We start from the raw sequence: 17,980 nt of genomic DNA, 5'->3' as shown, positions 1-17,980 counted from the left end.
GAAATGCTTTGTGCTTTATAAACAAACAAGGCAGTACCCTTAGGTGGGTGTGATAATCCTCCTCTAATGCGTTTTTGGGGTGCAAAAATAGATTTGTTCCTTTCTTGCTCTTCTCTGCAGGACAAAGGCAGAATAGGCAACTGCAAAGTTAGACCAGGGAGGTCAGTTTGTTCCGTACTGAGAAAGACAAGCTTGTAAAACAAACTAGACAGATTTTCTTTGTACTATTCATCTTTCTTCAGCAAAGGCAAAGCTTATGACACTTGGTGTGTATTTCCAGACCCCCAGCTACTGGCACTGTAGCGCATCTCTAATTCTTTGGTACAAAAGGTTCAAAATCTCTTAATGCAAAAATTTTACCAGCACCCTGGAGCAAAAAAAAAAGAAATCGAAAAATCAAACCGACTTCTATTACAGACCTGCTGAGTGCACCAGAGTTACTCACTTTTATTCAGGCTTTCAGGGGCAACTTCAGTTGGTTTAGCGCTTGGATTGCTATGTTGGCAGATGTCAGTTTAAAAAAAAAAAAAAGCTTTTGAGGTCCTTTTTAAAATGAGACTGCTTTTTTGGAATTTGGAATACTGCAAGGTATCGTTGGTTTTGCTTTCTTCCCATTCCTTAGACCAGATCCATTCAGATTCTGAACAGCGTTCCCGGTCTGTTCAGGAAAATGGAAGGCAACAAGCAAAATGATGAGCTCCTTGGGCAGTCAAAAGAGCTAAATCTGGAGAGAGTTTTGAGTCAAACTTCCATGCTAAGGAGCACCAGTAATTGTTAGAAGTAGCTGCAGAGGAACCTGCATGGCACTGGGTGTGTTTCTGAAGGTGCTAAAGGTCCGAAGTGACGATTCCTATCCATACTAAAGAAGAGAAGGAAACCTTGCACTTAACTACTGTTTTGATTCCCTTTGTCCAGCAGTCAAAAGCAGTAACTAATATGAGAACCCAACTTTTCCTCTCTTTATTTTAGATTTGGGAAAATTCCCTGCCAAAACAATATTTCCTGGAAAATTCACTAGTGTTTGTGTGAGTAAAAGCTTCCAACCTTTTATTATGAATTTGTAAGAACTATTTCATCCACTTTTGTCCAGAAGAGTCAGAAATAATTTGCACAGAAATGTGCAGCGTTTTAATGAAAGGATTCAGAATCACTCTAATTTGAACTTTATCTGGTCTGGTTGCAGGTTTTGTGACATTTAGTGTCTTTAAAAAAAAAAAAAATCAAAATTTCTAGCTTCATATCAGAAAAAAAGAAAAAAAAACTGCTTGTGGCTAAATAAAATCTGTTGCAGCTCTGCTCATCGAAAAATCATTGGCTGTTAAATTGGACCTAAGTCGTCTTCTCTAACCTTTCATGATCCTGCAGCAATGGATGATGATGGATATATGGATTAGGGAACAGCACGTGATGGCAAACCTGTGGTATTTGCTACAGCGCAGAAAGAAAAACCAAATTGCTTCCAAAAAATCAAACTAATTCAAAATCCTTGGTATCATGAAGCCATGCCACTGGCAAAGTGAGCATTCCCCTGCCTCTCAAAGCTTGCTGTACCCGTGATCTGCTGTCTTGCTGCTGTTAATTGATTGCAACTCTACGTGTCTGATCAGGGCTACGAGTTGTTCTCGATATGGAGATCATACAACATATACTGTGCACGCTTGTGTGTATAGATATGTTTATCCTGTATGCATGTACATACGTATGCATATTTGTGTGCTGGCCCCCAGATCCCTCATGTTACAAAGCATCGGCCTCGAAGGCATACTCATCAAAATCTTTTGTAGAGCCTCCATTTTTTTCTAGTTCCCTCAAAATGAGAGAATTTTTATGCGCTCTCTGTGTCGAAAAGGCAAAAATTCTGATTTTCACTGTCGCTCTCGCTTTCTCTCACTCCCTCCTCGTGTGTGCATAAACACAGATGTGTGTATGCGTATGCACATCTGTGGCTTTAGATGCACTGGTATGTTTTTTGCTGTACAGGTAATAAAGACGGGGGAAGGTTTTTGTGTTTTCTTAATAGGTGAAGAAATCTTGAAGACCAGAGATTGGAATATGCTGAATTTTAAATTAAAAAAAAAAAAAAAAAAAAAAAAAAAGTTAAATTGTCCGGCTGTGGAAGATGGAGCTTCATTTTTGCAGCCACTTTGAATCACGCGTTCATCTCTAAATGCGCTGTTTTTTTTTGTTTTTGTTTTGTTTTGCTTTTTGGTTTTTATTTTTTTGAAGAGCTAACTAACCCTGGCTGCGTCCAGTCTGAGAGAGCATTCAAATGGACTTGCTTCCTCTATTAGTTATAAGCTGTTTAAAAGCGCATCCTATGTTTGAATTGTGGATGAGAGGTTCCCTTGGCAAAGTGAGGAGGAAAATTCTTCCTACCCCTTTATTATTAATTCACGGATTCAGTCTTGGTTGGGCCTACAGGAGCAGTTAACTGGAAGCCTTTGAAGATCGATAACTTTGCTGAGGTTGTCCAGGTAGGTGAAATCAAAGACCCACAGTGGCTGGAACGTGCTGTTTAATGTGTCCTAACTGTGTTCTAGAGAAGTTATTTGTAGCCATAGTTGATTATTGACTTGCATGTATCATCAGGTGTTTTTTTAAGGAGTGACTCCGTTTTCAGGCTTCCAGATGTGCTCCAAGTCATATTATTGAGGATGTGGAAGAGAACGCTTGCTGACAAAGCTCCTGGCAGCTTTACAGAACTTTAATATTTAGTTAGTTCATGTAACAGCTGATTTCAAGGCTTTGCTCTCTTTGAGAGACTGATAACTTGATTTGATTAACTGAAGAAAGCTGGAAAAATGTTCGTTCCTCATTATTTTTCACTTGTTACTTTCTTTCGGGTTACTTTTAAAAAGAAGATTTCACCGATCACAAGCCAGTAGAAGACTTTCAGCCCAAGCAAGGGTGAAGACAGCTCTCTCCAAGAGCAGAGGAAGTCCCAGTGGAGAGAACCCAAGCTTGTTAGCAGAACTCGTCGGCATGTCTAAACAAGGAGACGACTGCTACTTCTATTTCTATTCTACCTGTACCAAGGTATGGCTGGTTTTCCTTTGCCTTGCTTTTTTTTCCCCTTTTTTTTTCGGGAAGGAGTAGATTAGGAGGAGGAAGCACACTGGTCTTTGGTTAACTTGAGAACCAGATAGATTCTGAATTCAGTTGTAGCAACATGAGGCAGCAGCATGGCCATTTTTGAGGCTGTACTCTATTTTCCTTGTTGGTTTCCTTTTGGTTCCAGGGAGACAAATGTGCCTACCGCCACTGCGAAGCTGCTCTGGGCAATGAGACGGTCTGCAAGCTGTGGCAGGAGGGTCGTTGTTTCAGGAATGTCTGCCGATTCAGACACATGGAAATTGACGTGAGTGCCTAACGATGTGTTCTCAAAATAAATCAACAAAAGCATTTTTCAGTGCCGTAGGTGTACTGATTGTGCTTTTGCAGGATAGATTCGTTTGCTTCAAAATCATACCGGTTTCTGTTACCAAGAGGGGGGGTGGGAGGAAGCAGAGGGAAATAAAATCAATGCCTTAGGTATGTCTTAGCAAGATATTTTTATTTTTTTTTATTAGATGCTGACAGTTTTCTCAAGAGATGCAGAATAGCTGTTAAATAGACTGCTAAAACCTGCTGGAGCAGGGGGGTAATAAACAGGCTGTTCTATCCTCATGGGAGCAGGCTTGATAATGAACTATCAGGTCTCTTCTGACCCACAGTCCTTCAGATAACGCTGTTGTAGCTGCCTGGGGTAGGAAGTGGGGAAAGTTAAAGGTGCAGCAGAACTAAGTGTCCAAGAAGTAGTTCTAGACAGGGTTAGCCTAGGCAATTTCAGATGTTCTTTTTCCCTCTGAATAATCCTAGTATAATCCTAGGTGTATTAGTTTAACCCACCCTCAACGGATGTCTGAGAGTGCCTGTCTTCTCAAACTGAATGATGACCAATCTAAATGTGCATAGTGGTTACAGCTTATGCAAACTTTGTGAATATGCCCAGAAATACTACACTTAACTGAGAAACTGACCTTTGGAATGATGTTTCAGCACTGTGTTGTGACAGCTGTCACGATCTGGAGCTGTGCATCTCTTTGCAAGCCTCAGGTGCATGTTATCACAAGCTTTTCTTTCTTTCTGTCTTCAGAAAAAGCGCAGTGAGATTCCTTGCTACTGGGAGAACCAGCCGGGAGGCTGTCAGAAAGCCAACTGTGCTTTTCATCATGCAAAGGGACGTTACATCGATGGACAGTTCTTACCACCAAGCAAGAGTGAGTTTAGGTCCTTTTTCTTTAAGCGCTGAAGAATTAATTTTGAGTAGTACTTAGTGGGTGCCAATCCTGTAGGGGGCATCAGGTAACTGTTCATTTGTGAGTGCAGGAAAAGGTCTGCAGTCATAGGTGTACTGCAGCGAGTGTACTGCTGGTGTTTGTTTTCTGCTTTCGTGCTCAGCTTCTCTTTGCTTAGTGTGATGTTTGCCTTGCAGTTTGCTTCCTGTTGTTTCCTCTTTTGCTGGGTGGTAGGGAGATGTGTTGTTGTTCGAAGGGAAGTCATTGTTCACGGCGTAAGCAGTGATGGGATGGGCAAAAGGAGATGCTGAACTCGTTGTCTGTGCGGGTTATCTGCCTTTGCTACCATCTCTTTGCATTGTGGTCAAAGTTTTAAACTGCCATATTACCGATGATCCTCCTCTTCCTCTAGCTACACTGCCAAGTCCGCCTGAGTCCGCGGACGATGATTTGAAAGTGGCTCAGATGTCACTGCAGCAAAACAAACTTTCTGTCCAGTCAAATCCCTCTCCACAGCTAAGGGGGTGACAAAAGTGGAAAACTCTGAAAATGTCCCAAGCCCTACACACCCTCCAGTTGTAATCAATGCTGCAGATGATGATGAAGGTGATGATGGTGAGCATGTTTTGGATCTTGGAACAAATTTGTGCTGTAAATGATTGTGTAAATCTTTGGTTCTTGAAGGAATCTGTGCTGTAAATGAATGTGTTAAATCTTTGGTTCTTGAAGGAATCTGTGCTGTAAATGAATGTATAAATCACAGATGACCTGAGGTCTGACTAGCAATAGGGCAGGCAGTCTGGCCAGGTCACTGGTGGCTTTGTCTGGCAGTCGGTGGACAGAACCTGAAACGTTGGAGGAGAGCTTGGAACCACTCCTGGCTTTAGCTGGTCTGTTGTGTAAAGTTCTATATGAAACTAGGAAGGAAATTTCTTTTTTCTGTCTGAAGAGCAATGTGTTGTGTAGTAGTTAAAGCTGCAGAGAGAATCTAGAGTCTTAGATGTTTTGTCCTAGTGTATTCTACTTAGGAGTTCATCAGGTCAGTGTAGCTGTTTAAAAACAAACAAACAAAACAAAACAAACAAAAAAAAACACAAAACAGCAACAAAGTTTTTTATATGAACCATGGGCTGAAGTGTCACTGCATGAGCTACGTAATCATGACCAATCTGGTCTATGCATAACTGAATCGATTTTTCCCCTTCAGACCAACTTTCTGAGGAAGGAGAAGAAACTAAAACTCCCATCCAGCATCCAGCTGCGGAAGGCAAAAATGGATTACGGGTGATTTCCACTCGGAAAGGCAGTTCTATTACTACTAAACAAGGTATGCCAGCACCTTAGTAGGATAAATCAGAAGAACTTGACAGTTAACTCAAAAGCAGTGTGGTGTAAAAACACAACAAAATGTAGGGGTGCTGAATGGAGTCGGTTATTTCCATGATCTCATTTCTGCCATTAATACCATCATGTGCCCATTGGGTCAGAAAGGTGAACTCCTTTTCTTCACTTTTGGAGAACAAAACAGGGCCACAGCATGGAGTTTAAATGGCTGCACGTGCAGCCTTGCAACCACTGTTGATAAGCCATATCTAACAATAGAGGGATCTAATATCGTGTAAATGGATTAAAATTAAAACTACATTTTGAACCCTGAAGGATGAAAGGAGGGGCAAAATGCCATTGGTTCTATGGCTCTTTCACTTGTGAGGAGTGTTGACAGGCTTTATTCTAAATACTTCAGAAAGTTCCTGAGCGCTAAGAAGCCTGAGGACCTGTGGTCCTCAGTGAGTGCCTCTAAGCCTGTCTCATGAACTGTTTCCTGTTTTCAGAGGGCAATCTGAATTTTGGAATAAAAACACTTGAGGAAATCAAATGGCAGAAGATGAAGGAAAAAAATAAGAGACACGGTGGTGAGTTAATATTCCCTACTTTCTTATCCTGTTCACGGCAGGTGATGGTGACTGGGAGCTGCTTGAGGGACAGACTTCCATTTTTAGCTGGGGGCATAAAGCAACCTGATTCTCAGCCAGCTGGTATTCTAAATGGGAGTTCAAAGGGCAACCAGAGGCAAATTAGTCACCTCTCTTCTTTACATGCTCTGCTTGCTGTATTTTTGACAGTAACAAATCATTTAAAGTTTTTTGTTCTTTGTGATAGTTTTTTATGTTGGGTAAACTTCCTTATGTTTTGGTTGCTCTGAACAGAAGGTTCTTCAAGATCTTCTCTTCGTCCCGTTGATTCTATGATTTTTCCTGCTCCAGAAAAGGAAAATGTCCGGACAGTGGTGAGAACTGTGACACTGTCTTCCAAGAAAGGTAATAATGAATGCTTTTGTTTTGATTTCCTTACTCCTAAACTGGAGGGTTAAGCAATACTTAAAACAATTCACCCATGTTAGCCTTCTGGTGCTGCCTTCTGTTCAAAACGTGCTTTTATGCTTAAAGTCCCTGGTTGTACTGGAAAGATTTGGTGCTCAGGTTAAGTGCAGCGGCAGGAGAAAAAAAAAAAAAAGTGTCAGTATGCAAATAGGGGGGTAACTGAAAAACAGAAGAGTAACGAGAAGAGCGAGCTGTAGAAGCCAGTGCTATACAAGAAGCAATTTCTGAAGCATTAAAGAGGCTGACAGTGGCAGGTGTGGACACAGTATGACAGGAGTTTGTATATAAATTGTTTAGAGCTGTGCAAATGCCTTTTAAAAGGAAAAAAGTGTGGAAGTACTTTTACTCGTAGACATTCACCTTAGAAAGGAATATTTCTCAGCATTTGTACCTAAGAATATTCTGCTTGCTTATGCAGCTTTGTTCTGCACAAAGTATAGGTGTCAAGCAGGCTCAGATTCACTCTCTACTATCTCAGCTGGAATTTGAAGCAAGCACTGAGACTATTAATATTTTTTTTCTATGTTAATTATAGTTAAAATATGAGTTTATGTGGTTTAGCTGTCAAAAGAGTGTCTGACTGGGGTTTTTTGGACATGGGCTAACAGGATACCATTTCTGTTGGCTACTGGTTTCTGTGAAATAGAAAAAAAAAATTCCCTTTTGTTTTAGGGGAGGAACCTGTGGTTCGAGTAGATCTTGCTGATAGACAAGGAAAACGGAAAGCCTCTGCAGGTAAGAACTTTTTACGAGCTGTTACGTAGGTGCTGCCTTCTATATATGACTGCATTAAAGAGTATTTGTGATGTATGAAAGGAAAATACATTGCAGTGGAGATCTGTGTTGACGGCAGAAATGGCAAATAAATAAATAAATAAATCATTTAGCAGCTGAAAGGCAATTCTATGAAAATATGCTTGAAAAAGAGAAGCTTATTGTTGACTGTTCTCAAACCTTCCTGCAAAGAAAAGTTCTTACAATATTCCTTGTTTTCTCTGAAGATGATGTAAGCAGCCTTCCAGTGAAGCGCAGCCTTGCTGAAAGGCTGGGGAAGAAGGTAGAGGCTCCGGGAAATGCTGACAAAGCACCCAAGAGAGAGACAGGTACTAAACGGGCATCTGGATTGGATTCCTGGGTTTTGTATTTAGTCTTTCTGTTTGTCCTTTTCCAGTGATGTTTCTTTTTGCATGTTGGCTGAGGTCGTAATCACTGGGATTCAAAGTCACCTTTCCTGTCTTGTTTTGAAATGTGAACCTGAAATTGACATTATGCAGCCTCCCTAATTCGTTCTTTTTCTGTTTTGCAGTTCGAGTTCCCAAGTCTCTGAAGGACAGGCTGGGATTACCTCCTAAACAGACCAGTACTGAGAGAGGTAACAGCTAGATATTAAATGTGCTTTCTCCTCCTTCCTTTCCATGAACTTGGAGTGCTTTCATACATCCCTAAAAACTAATTTAAACGAAAACAAAGAACTGACGCCTCTTGCTTGAGTGCTGAAGCTCTTCTGACAGCCACTATCAGAACTCTGGCTCTAGGTGTGTGTTTATTTTCTACTTGTGCCTTGTCAAGGTTTTTAGCTGCTTCTGTGAAGCGTTACGTACAATTAGAATAGAACCACTGCCAGGAGCAGGAATTTGAAATGCAGACTAAAAAAGTAATAAAGTAAAGCAGCATTTCTGTGTAGCAGTTCTCTCTGGATAGGGCTGGTCTTCAAAATACAAGTGGCTCAGAGGAAGAGGAGAATGTTGTTCTAAGGATATTGTTCTAAGATGCATTATTGGGAACAGTCAAGATGAGTTTTCCTTAGTGCTCTGACAAATTTTGGAGACTTAAAATATTGCTGGACTCTCTTTAAATGTTGGTGCTTCTCCTCATTTCTTGATGATGACAGGGAAGGCTGCTAAGCCGATGGGAGAGATCCATGTGAAAACACTGGAGGAAATCCGTCGTGAGAAAGCTCTTCAGAGACGCGAAACTCAAGCCAAAGCCGAGGCTGAAGGGCATGGTAAAAGTGAAGATTCCAGCGCAGGGGCAAGAGCTGCTCGTGCAGGTCGCATCCAAACTTTCTCTGAAGCCTTGTCTGAAAAAAAGAATAATCGCTTGGTAGAAGAGAAGAAAAAAGCAGGAGAATGCCATAGCAAGAGCAAAATTCAGGGTGAGTCCAAGAAGCAGCTCGCTCTGTCCGGGCCCAGCAAAGGGCAGGCGAAGGAGCCGGCAGGAAAAGTCAAGCCAGAAGGAGAAGTACGTGTTAAAACCTTGGAAGAAATAAAGCGTGAGAAAGCTCTGCGGATGCAGCAGAGTGAAGGAGATGTGCCAGCTCCCTCAGCACTACCCGGACCTGCCCCAGCAGAGCAGAAATCTTTATGGAGCACAAAACTAACAGGTAATAAGATGCTTTAATGCCTGCCCCAGTGAGGTGCTTCCCATATTGAGCAAGTTCAGTTTGCTCAGGATCTGCTTCATGGATAAATGCTGAATGGCTTGCACATTGTAGCCTTTCTCTCTCTCTCTCATGGGACACAAGGAAATAAATGCACAAAGGAAACAAGTACCCAGCTTTCTTTATTTCTGCCGTTGACAAAACTTTTTTTTGTCTTTTTTTAAAGCACCTGAAAAAGAAGAAAAGAAGACAGTGGAATTGAACCGGCCTTTTCCTAAACTTTCCTCTGGACCTGATGTACAGGTGAGTCCTCTGTGAAGACACACATACATTCGTACAATTTCTGATAATTCTGACAAGTTTTGTTACTCACCGTGTGCCACCCTCTTGAGTGTGTTCTTACCCTTCAGCACCTGGTAGGAGCTGCAGTGCAGTCTAAATCCTATCGCCAGCAGCATTTCCAGACAGCTCTGTAATCCTCAAACTTGGAATCAGTCTGTTTATACCACAGCAACAAAGAAACCCTGTTAGCACCAGCTGAAATCTACACAGTTAACGTGGAGGGAATTCTTTTTGTTCTTACTGACTTGATCTGTCAGACATGAAGGATTTAATACAGAAGGCCAGAGTTCTGTGTTCAAGGAAATCAATCTGTCAGTGGATACTGTATAGGGGAACTTGTATGACTTTCTGCTGCTTAAAAAGAATGTGATAAATAGATGTACAGCAGAACATCCTATCTGTTTAAAGAAGCTTGCCATAGTGGATATTGCAGATATGTGAGACTGTGTCCATAGTAAAGCATGGCTCTTGCTACAGGCAGAATTTTATGGAGAAAAAAAAAACACAACAGTAACCTGAACGAGATTAATATGCTGTTCCACATCAAGACCATTTTGGAGGGATTGCTGATCAGATTTTCTTAACGAAATCTCCACGGATTTTTTTTTTTTTTTTTTGTCCTATTCATGCACTCCTTTTCTTTCCTTCTAGCCCACTCAGCAGAGCGGAACTCGTAAATGTCCAGAGAAGAGCTTTGAAGAGAGACGGTGGGAGAAGTGGCAACAGAGAGAACAACAAGAGAAGCTTCGGAAGGAGGAAGCTGCTGTCAAATCTACTGCTGGCTTCTTTAATACTGAACCAGCAGGGAAAGTGGCAGCTCAATTTCAGGGCCAGGAAGCTAAAAGTAAGTGTTGAAGGTTAAGAGTTACTTAGGTTGTCTTCTGAAATACAGACAGAAGATGACAATTCTCATGCTGTAACTCTGGCAGGGTGCGTTTTGCCACGCAATGCTACGAAGCAAAGGGTGTACTTTCTTTTTCTTAGTTTGTTTCTTTTCCTGCCAGCCAGATGTTAGGTAAGGAACGGGAGACTAGAAAATGACACTACAAGTGTGGACTTTGTAGAACAGCTTAACTGTGGGACATCACTGCAAGGGAGAGGAAGCTGGTACAACAGTTGCATACACTCTTGTCCTACTATAACTGCTGCTTTTTCCTTTCCTAGCGGGAGCAGGACTTTAAATATAAAAGCCGTCTATATTTGTGAACCTAGCTTGCACTTAGGATTGCTATGTGTCGGAGGTGTCCCTTGTCCTGGATTATTATTTACTGTAGCTCTTCGGTTTCTTTGTTCCTTTGTATGGCTTGTTGGTAGACAGAGTTTACTATGTGGAAAAGATTCCTGAGAATCCAGGCAATGGCGGTGTAATTGTGCTGGCCAAATGCATTTAACTGTGTAGAAGGACTGTGGAAATGATTAAGAGAACCTGGATTTTTCCTGAGGCAGAGCAAGACTGTATCAGTTCTCTCTTCCTTTTACTCTAGCCAACTTTATGACACCTGCGAAGCCTTTGCGTGGGAAAGTCACTTTCCCCAAGAAGAAGGCACTGAAACGTAAGGCACCTGGGAGTTATCCCTCTGCCATAGCAGCTGTGGAACTACAGACTGCCTTTGATGCTGACATGATGGGACCTCCAGCCAGAAAAGCAGCCATGGTAAGGCCAGGGGCTAATGCAGAGATGGATCCCTTGTTAAATTTCTACCCTCCTCTAGGAGAAAAGGTGGAAAACTCAAACGTTCTGCAGGCCTTCTGTTTCCTTTGAAATCCAGTAGCTGTCTCCAGGATGCTTGTAGAACCCTTCTGTATTTATGAGATGAATGGCACTCTTTAACCGGTACTCTGATGCTGTGATTTCTCTGGTGTGGGGGATTTTGTCCATTAATGCCACGTTCTTAAAAGACACAAGATCATGAGTAACCTCCAGGTGAATGTGAACTTTCTTCAGGAGCACCTTGCTTTTGTATTTTGGCCACGGCTCCGCAATGCCAGAGGAGAAGCAGTGTGGAGGAAAAAGCTATTAAGGAATCTTTTACCCATGTGTCATAAATACTGTTTTGCTGCTTTCTAGGGTGTTTCAGACGTGCCGGAGCACGTCCCAGCCATCAGACTTGAAGAAAATCCCCCAAACAGGTGACAACCCCAACTTGCTCTTTTTCTTAATCAGTGTATATCCCCAGGGAAACATAAGTTCTGTCACATGTGGGAAAAAATGAGGGTTCTGAGATAATTAAAGCCCAAATCCATCAAAGGAATAAGTCACCTGAAACCACTTTCTAGCAGCTAGCAGGATTGCTTAATTAGGCTTTCTTGAAATGCTGCAAGTCAGCACAGCTTTCCGGTGACTTCTTGGGTTGTCTGAATACCTGAACGAGGATGAGGTGAAGTTCTACTTCCTCGTGAGGTGATAGATGATGAGTAGTGTCCTCTGCCTTTTGGTCCTCAAGAATGCCACCTCAACTCCAGGTGCCCTGGCTTCACAGATAAACCCCCAGACTGAAAAATGTACCTGGTAACGCATCGGGCTCTAAATGTAGCCCTGGGTTGATTGATAACAATCCCTGTGTAAGATTGAAGCGTAGGAGGGCTTGCCTACAGTTTTAAGAGCCGGTTTGCAGGAAAGGGATTTCCCGTTAAGAAATGGCATATCCTGATTGTTCTTTCTTGCTCTCCCAAGACCTGAAGTGCGTCTTGGAAGCCCGGAAAGATTTGAGGAGCAGATGGAGATGGATCTCGAGACCTCGACCTCAGCTTCTTCCCAGCTAGAAGAGGCACGGACACGCCGGCTGAGTTCCACAGGGAACGCGCCCTTATCTGCGGATGAAGATTTTGAGAAGCTACTTTGGGAAATCTCAGGAGGCAGACTGGAAGCCGAAATCGACTTAGACCCAGGGAAGGACGAGGATGACCTCCTCCTTGAACTCTCCGAGATGATTGACAGTTGAACTGCGTAGTCCTATGGTAGAATTAAAAAAAAAAAAAAAAAAAAAAATTGAAACTGTTCTTCTTGTTGGATACCCCGAGGTGATCCTTTTTCTAACTGAGGCTTTGCAATGAGACTTAAAGCACAGTCCGAAGTGGTAGAAATTGGCAGGATCTGCACTCAGTTGTCCTAAATTTCCCTGCTGGTCAGAGGTAAGGTCTTGTGCATCCGTTCTCTTACCTTCGATATCGAGAGGACAAAGCACTTCTTTTGGCACAGAAAGATCTCCATTGGCACGCCATGGTGGCTGCAAATCGATCTTCTGATGGAGCGATGCTCTGAAGGCTTAAACGTAAAGCTTCTTCCTTCCTCCGCCCTTGGCACAACTCGATGTTGGGCACATTGTGAAGCTTCGGTGTTCTGATTTCTCGGACAGTTGATAGCCAAATCCTGGAGTTACTATGTCAACTCTTGACTTTTACTCATGTATGCCGTTGTTTTGACTGTACCTGTGTCAGATGATGAAGCTGTAGTGGTGGGAGGGAGCAGAATCGTTATTCCAGTGTGTTGTGGACCAAACTTGCTGCCAGGAGTGGGGGTGGGGGTCAGCCCACCCAGCCTTCCTTTCAATTATCAGGGAGGATCAAATAGTGAAAAGCAGCAGCTCTGCCATGCGGCTCCGCTACCCCCACTCCCTTCTCTTGTGCTGTACCAAAGTTCCCCCAGGCTTTGGTTGGTGCTTTTTGCTGGTGTGAGGACTCCGGGGCGAGCAGTCGGGACTCTGCCGCAGTTACGGGGTCGATGAAGGGTTGTTTAAGTGCCTCTTGGTTTTAAAACTTGCTCCCCTGAGCTGCTGGCTCTGCTGCCTGCTACAGCAAATGTTCGGGTGCCATCAGCATCGCGCTTGGGCGTGGGCACTGACTCTGCGGAGGAAGAAGCTGAGATTCGGGTGTATTGTGTACCCTGCCACCAGCCATCGTTTTTTTTCCCCTAGCAGATCAATTTTGAATTATTTTCCGAACTTTTCGCGGCACGGTAGGCTCTTCCCGCTATGATTTGTGAAGCTGTGGGGGCCCTCAGGCATTTGCTGCTGGCAGAGGAAAAGCGCTTGTCGAATTTGTTGTAAATACTTAATGTTTGGACAAAACCACGCGTCTCTGTGTGTGTGTGTGTGTGTGTGTGTGTGTGTGCTGTGACGCCCCGGCCCCACCAGGGAAAACCTCCGCCGACGAAACTGCTGCTGGAGCTCACACAGGCCTTCATCGTGCCAAAGGACTTCACGGGGACTTCTGCCAGCTCAGTAATGGGGGAGAAAAAGCAAAATCAGGAGGAGGAGAGCTCAGAGACTGTGCCCACCTGCCCTCGCTTTCCCTTCACCCCAAGCCCTGTTCTACCATCAGCCTTCGCCTCTTCTGCCTGCGGTGCTGGCAGTGGGAGCGGCGAGGCGGCGGCAGCCATGGCGTACCGCGAGCAGGACCAGAAGGTGCAGAAGGTGATTGTGCAGCCCATCGTATCCTTCCTGCGGCTGCGGGGTGCCAGGGAGGTGGGTGGGGGGCGGCTCGGACCTCAGGGGTCTCGGATCTGGGGCCCTGGGGGCTCGGCCTGGGCCTTGAGGCCTTGTCGCGGGGCCCTGAGGCCTCGTTGTGGGGTTTGGGGCCTTGTCCCGAGCCCGGAACTGTTGTCCCCGTGCTGAGCCCTTAACGCAGCGCCCCAGAACCTCATCTTCCGCTACCTGCAGAACGTGAGTACCGCGGGGAGGGGGCGGGGATGGGGATTAGGGAGGTGTGGGGGGAGTGGGGAGGGTCTGGGGATTCCCCTCGGTGAGTTTTCGGCTCCTGGCCGTGTCCCGGGACGGGTTTGTGGGGGATGGAGAGCTGTGCGGCGTGCTGGTGGGCACAAGGAGCCCAGCGTTTCCCCCTCGTGTAGCCGGGCGTGCAGGGGTGATCCCTTGTGACTGGAAACATGTTCTTCACCGAATGTGTAGTATTCACCCGATGGTATAACGCTCAAATGTCAGATTGCTCATTGAAACTGCCCCTGAGAGTTGCTCCTCGGAGCGTTTGGGAGCTGTCGTGGCTGTGGCTAGCAGGTATTTCTGAACACATGAGAGAACAAAAGTGCTCAGTGTTTGTGGCCCGACTTACTCTCCTCCTTCGTTCTGCAGAGGTGGAGGATCCAGGTGTGGCTCTATGAGCAGGTGAACATGCAGATAGAAGGCTGCATCATCGTGAGTATCCGCACGTCCCCATGTTTCATCTTTCATTTTGCCTCATTCACAATCGTGTTTTTTGATCAAGAAAAGTTATCACAAGGAAAAAAAGATTTGTACTTCTCTGCCCTTTCCCTCGCCCTGCCCTTCCCTCCCGCTCCTGAGCCCTTCGTCAGGCCTTGCTGGGCCCTCTGTCCGGCTGTCTGTCCGTCCATCCGACCCTCTGGCCATCTGTCCCACCACCCTGCCCCGTCCCTGCCCTCTCCCTAAGGAAGGAAAGAGTCCCCGGGCTGCCTTCATGGGGGGGGGGGGGGAAGAGGGGAGGTTCTGCTGAGAAAAAACTGAAAGATTTCCCCCTTAATGGGTGCCTTGCGAGTTATTTCGAGTTCCAACCTTCTGCCTTCCTTCCGTAGCAGTGCCTCTAAGGGGTGCGCTGTAAGGCAGCCCTCATCTGGCGCGTTGCTCCTCCGTTCCCCCAAGGAACTGCCTTCAGGATCTGACTAACTCTGGATGCACCCGGTTGTCGCCTTAATTTCTCCCTTAGCTTGCTGAAAACAAGCCGGTTGGGTGACCTTTTGCGTTTCTCGCTTAAAATTTGGATCGAGGAGGTCTGTGTTTCCTTACGCTGATGTCCACGCTGAAGGTGCAGAAGGGTTCCGTGCTGTTGCTTGGGTCAGCCTTGTTGCCAGGTTCGGAATGTTTAGCCTACCGGTGCTTCGGTGCTGTTGGGCTGCACTCAGAGTGTGAGCTCTGGGCGTTATTTCTCAAATACTGCGTTATTTGAGCATACAGACCCGAGATATTCTGCGGAGAGGTGATTTAAGGCACGTCAGAACCACCGCTGTGGCGTGTGCCAGCGTCGGACGCCCGTTCGAGTGATCGGGCGGAGCAGGTGAATTGAATTTGGTGCTGGGTGGCGAGGTGGTGTTGGGGGAAGAGCTAGGCTAAGGAGAGCTTCCTCTTGCTCTGCCCCTTCCCATCTCAAATGGCCGCTTCCTGGGGAGGTGGGTTCGTTTGGAGGTTAACTACAACGTTACAGTGAGGATGAGGAATCATCTTTAGTCCTGTAGATATTTGCTGCCAGGCCGCAGCGTTGATTTCAGAAATTGTATTTAAAAAAGGGAAAAGAAAGGAAAGATGTATTCTTTAACATACTCTCTTTTCTCAGAGAGTAGATGGAGGAGCTTCAGCAGTGCCCTTCCTCCGGAAACGATTCCCAGTGTCTGCTCAGACACTGAGGAGGAAAATGGAGGAGAGCCACCCGATAGAAATAAAGGAAAGAAGGGGTCATGGATTAAGGGAAAAGCACTACTTAAAAAATTGGTGCTCTCTAAAAACGGGTTAAGGGTTTGGGACCTGCAGGTGCTGCCTACAGCTGTGTGCATTGCAGTCGTGCCTGTTGCCACTGAGCAAAACGGGGAGAGCTGCTTTGTCGAACGCGGCGTGTTAAAGCACGTGCCACTGCCTGGAAGTAAAGCACGGACTTCCCTCGTGTGGGACTTCTTCCCTAGCGATCTGTGGTTTACCTGATGGTTTCCCATAAGCTGTGAATGTTTAAAAGAAAAAAAAAAAAAAACAACACCAACGTTGAGAGTGGTGAAGCAGATCCTCACCTGGGGACTCAGAATCAGCAATGACATCACCATGCGAAGCATTGTGTGCGCTTCGGGTTGGGGCTGCTGCGAGCCTCGCAGCGGGGAGGGAGAGCAGATCCGGGGTGCCTCTGGGTCAGCCCTCTGCCCTGGTGGCTTCGTGAGCACTGAGAGTTTGACTCCTGTGTTCCCAGCTTTCGCTTCCGCACCTGTGGTGTGGCAGAACCAGCGAGCTGCTTCCTCAGCTGGAGGAGGAAGAGGAGTGACCTCAACATTGCCGAGGTAAAGCACAATTATGAAAAAAAGATTTGGCAAAGATGTGGGTTGTACCAGCGCGGCTGCTGCAGCAGCAGCAGATCCTGGAGCATTGGAGAAGATAGAGAGGGGTTTCTTCGTGAAAAGAATGCTGTTAAAAGTGTTTTCATGCCAGAAATTAGGATAAACGCCTCTGTTGTTTGACATCCTCTATTGACCTGGCACATTGGCATTACAGCGTACCTGGCACGCTGTTTGTATTAAAAAAAAAAAAAGGTATTTTAGTCAGGGCAGGCCAGAAACCTGCCTTGGCACTTGCACATCGCAGCAATGCTTACAGACCCTGCATCCTGGCCTGGCAGCCAGGATCTAAATCCGATGGTGCTGTTGGTAAACTGAAGCTCAGGAAGCGCTTCTGGGTTTTTCTGTCCTTCCATGTGAATTTTTACCCTGTGAAGTTGGTGTATGAAGCTATTTTCGTAACAACAAATAGGTTTAAAAGCAGTTTCAGTTTAACGTCTACATGCTTGGGTGTTATTAACAGAGCTTTGTATACTGAGCTGGTGCTTGGTAGGAGAAAAAACATAAATCTTACCTGGGAAACCTGGACCCCCTCAGCTACATACTGCTATGAGGAAACTCAGATGTAAGAACACACTTAAATAACACCTCACCAGAGCTGTTGTGCTCCTGACCACCAAAGGCACCTTTTTCCAACACCGTCATACTGGAAGTTGATGCAGCCGGTTCCATCCGTAAAGTGTGACTGTACAGTGCTGTAAAAGAAATATTTTTTCACAGCTTTGGAGAAAGTGAAGCAGAGAAAACCACACATAACCACTGATACCTGGACCCCAAACTGCCACAGACTGACAGTGATGCCCACTGGATATCTCCTGATACCCTGCTGCCTTCTGACTGCTCCAGCAGAAGTCCCGTTTTAATTAGCCAGCAGGTCCCTCTGAGGGAGGGACTTTGCTAAAACTCCTGCCGTAGGAAGTGTCCTACGGGAGCCAAGTTGCTAAACTGATGTGTGGTTTTCCCTTAACCCCCTCACCCCTGACTTTCCAGCTCCTGACGACACTGCCAACGTGTGCGGTGTCACCGTGTGCCAACTAGGTGCCAGCTGCCATGGTTTATATATTGTAAAATCAGTGATTTGGGACTCGTGAGCACTGAGAAGAGGTTAGCAATTACTTAAGAGCTTTCCTTGTGTCGCTCTGGGGCAGGGAGATGGGTGAAACATCTTAGGCTTGAAAGTGATTCCCTGCAGAGTGACGTGCTCAGATCTGCACAACAGATCTGTCGTCTGGTCACCTTATTAGATCCCTGCTTGAGAGGTTGCTTGCAAGAATCGATTCCTCTTCACCTTGATGTATCAAGCTAAAGACAAATCTGTGCCGAAGCACTGTCTGATCAGACGAGTGCCTCAGTTCAGGATTGTTCTTTGACAGCTACAGAAACAGCAGGACGATCAGCGCCTTCAGGAACAGATGAATTTGATCTTGAGGCTGTCATAAAACAGGTCCCTGAAGTTTGAAGACTCTTCAAATAGTTTGGGCCAGCAAGGAGCAGCTGTACGTGGCGGCTGCGGTAACTCGGGGCTCAGAGTCTCAGAGAGCAT

General features: G+C 45.3%; 1 protein-coding gene across 1 annotated transcript; it reads left to right on the top strand.

The window, feature by feature from the left end:
• Positions 1-2,982: 2,982 nt before the first annotated feature.
• On the top strand, positions 2,983-17,475 carry LOC311220566 (zinc finger CCCH domain-containing protein 11A-like; the record flags this gene model as incomplete). Its single annotated transcript, XM_084304128.1, is given in 25 exon segments — positions 2,983-3,036; positions 3,239-3,358; positions 4,136-4,259; positions 4,690-4,800; positions 4,803-4,892; positions 5,485-5,604; positions 6,110-6,190; positions 6,485-6,595; positions 7,331-7,393; positions 7,660-7,761; positions 7,965-8,030; positions 8,550-9,041; positions 9,265-9,341; positions 9,449-9,454; positions 10,032-10,224; positions 10,865-11,034; positions 11,449-11,510; positions 12,055-12,317; positions 13,176-13,258; positions 13,514-13,843; positions 14,465-14,527; positions 15,054-15,076; positions 16,296-16,383; positions 16,719-16,835; positions 17,428-17,475. Coding segments are annotated over 25 exon segments (3,057 nt in total).
• Between the last annotated feature and the right edge of the window lie 505 nt (positions 17,476-17,980).

Source organism: Netta rufina (assembly GCF_964035555.1).
Source record: "Netta rufina genome assembly, chromosome: 34".
Lineage (NCBI taxonomy): Eukaryota > Metazoa > Chordata > Aves > Anseriformes > Anatidae > Netta > Netta rufina.
Note: the sequence above shows the minus strand (reverse complement) of the source record. Positions and strands in the feature narration are given on the sequence as shown.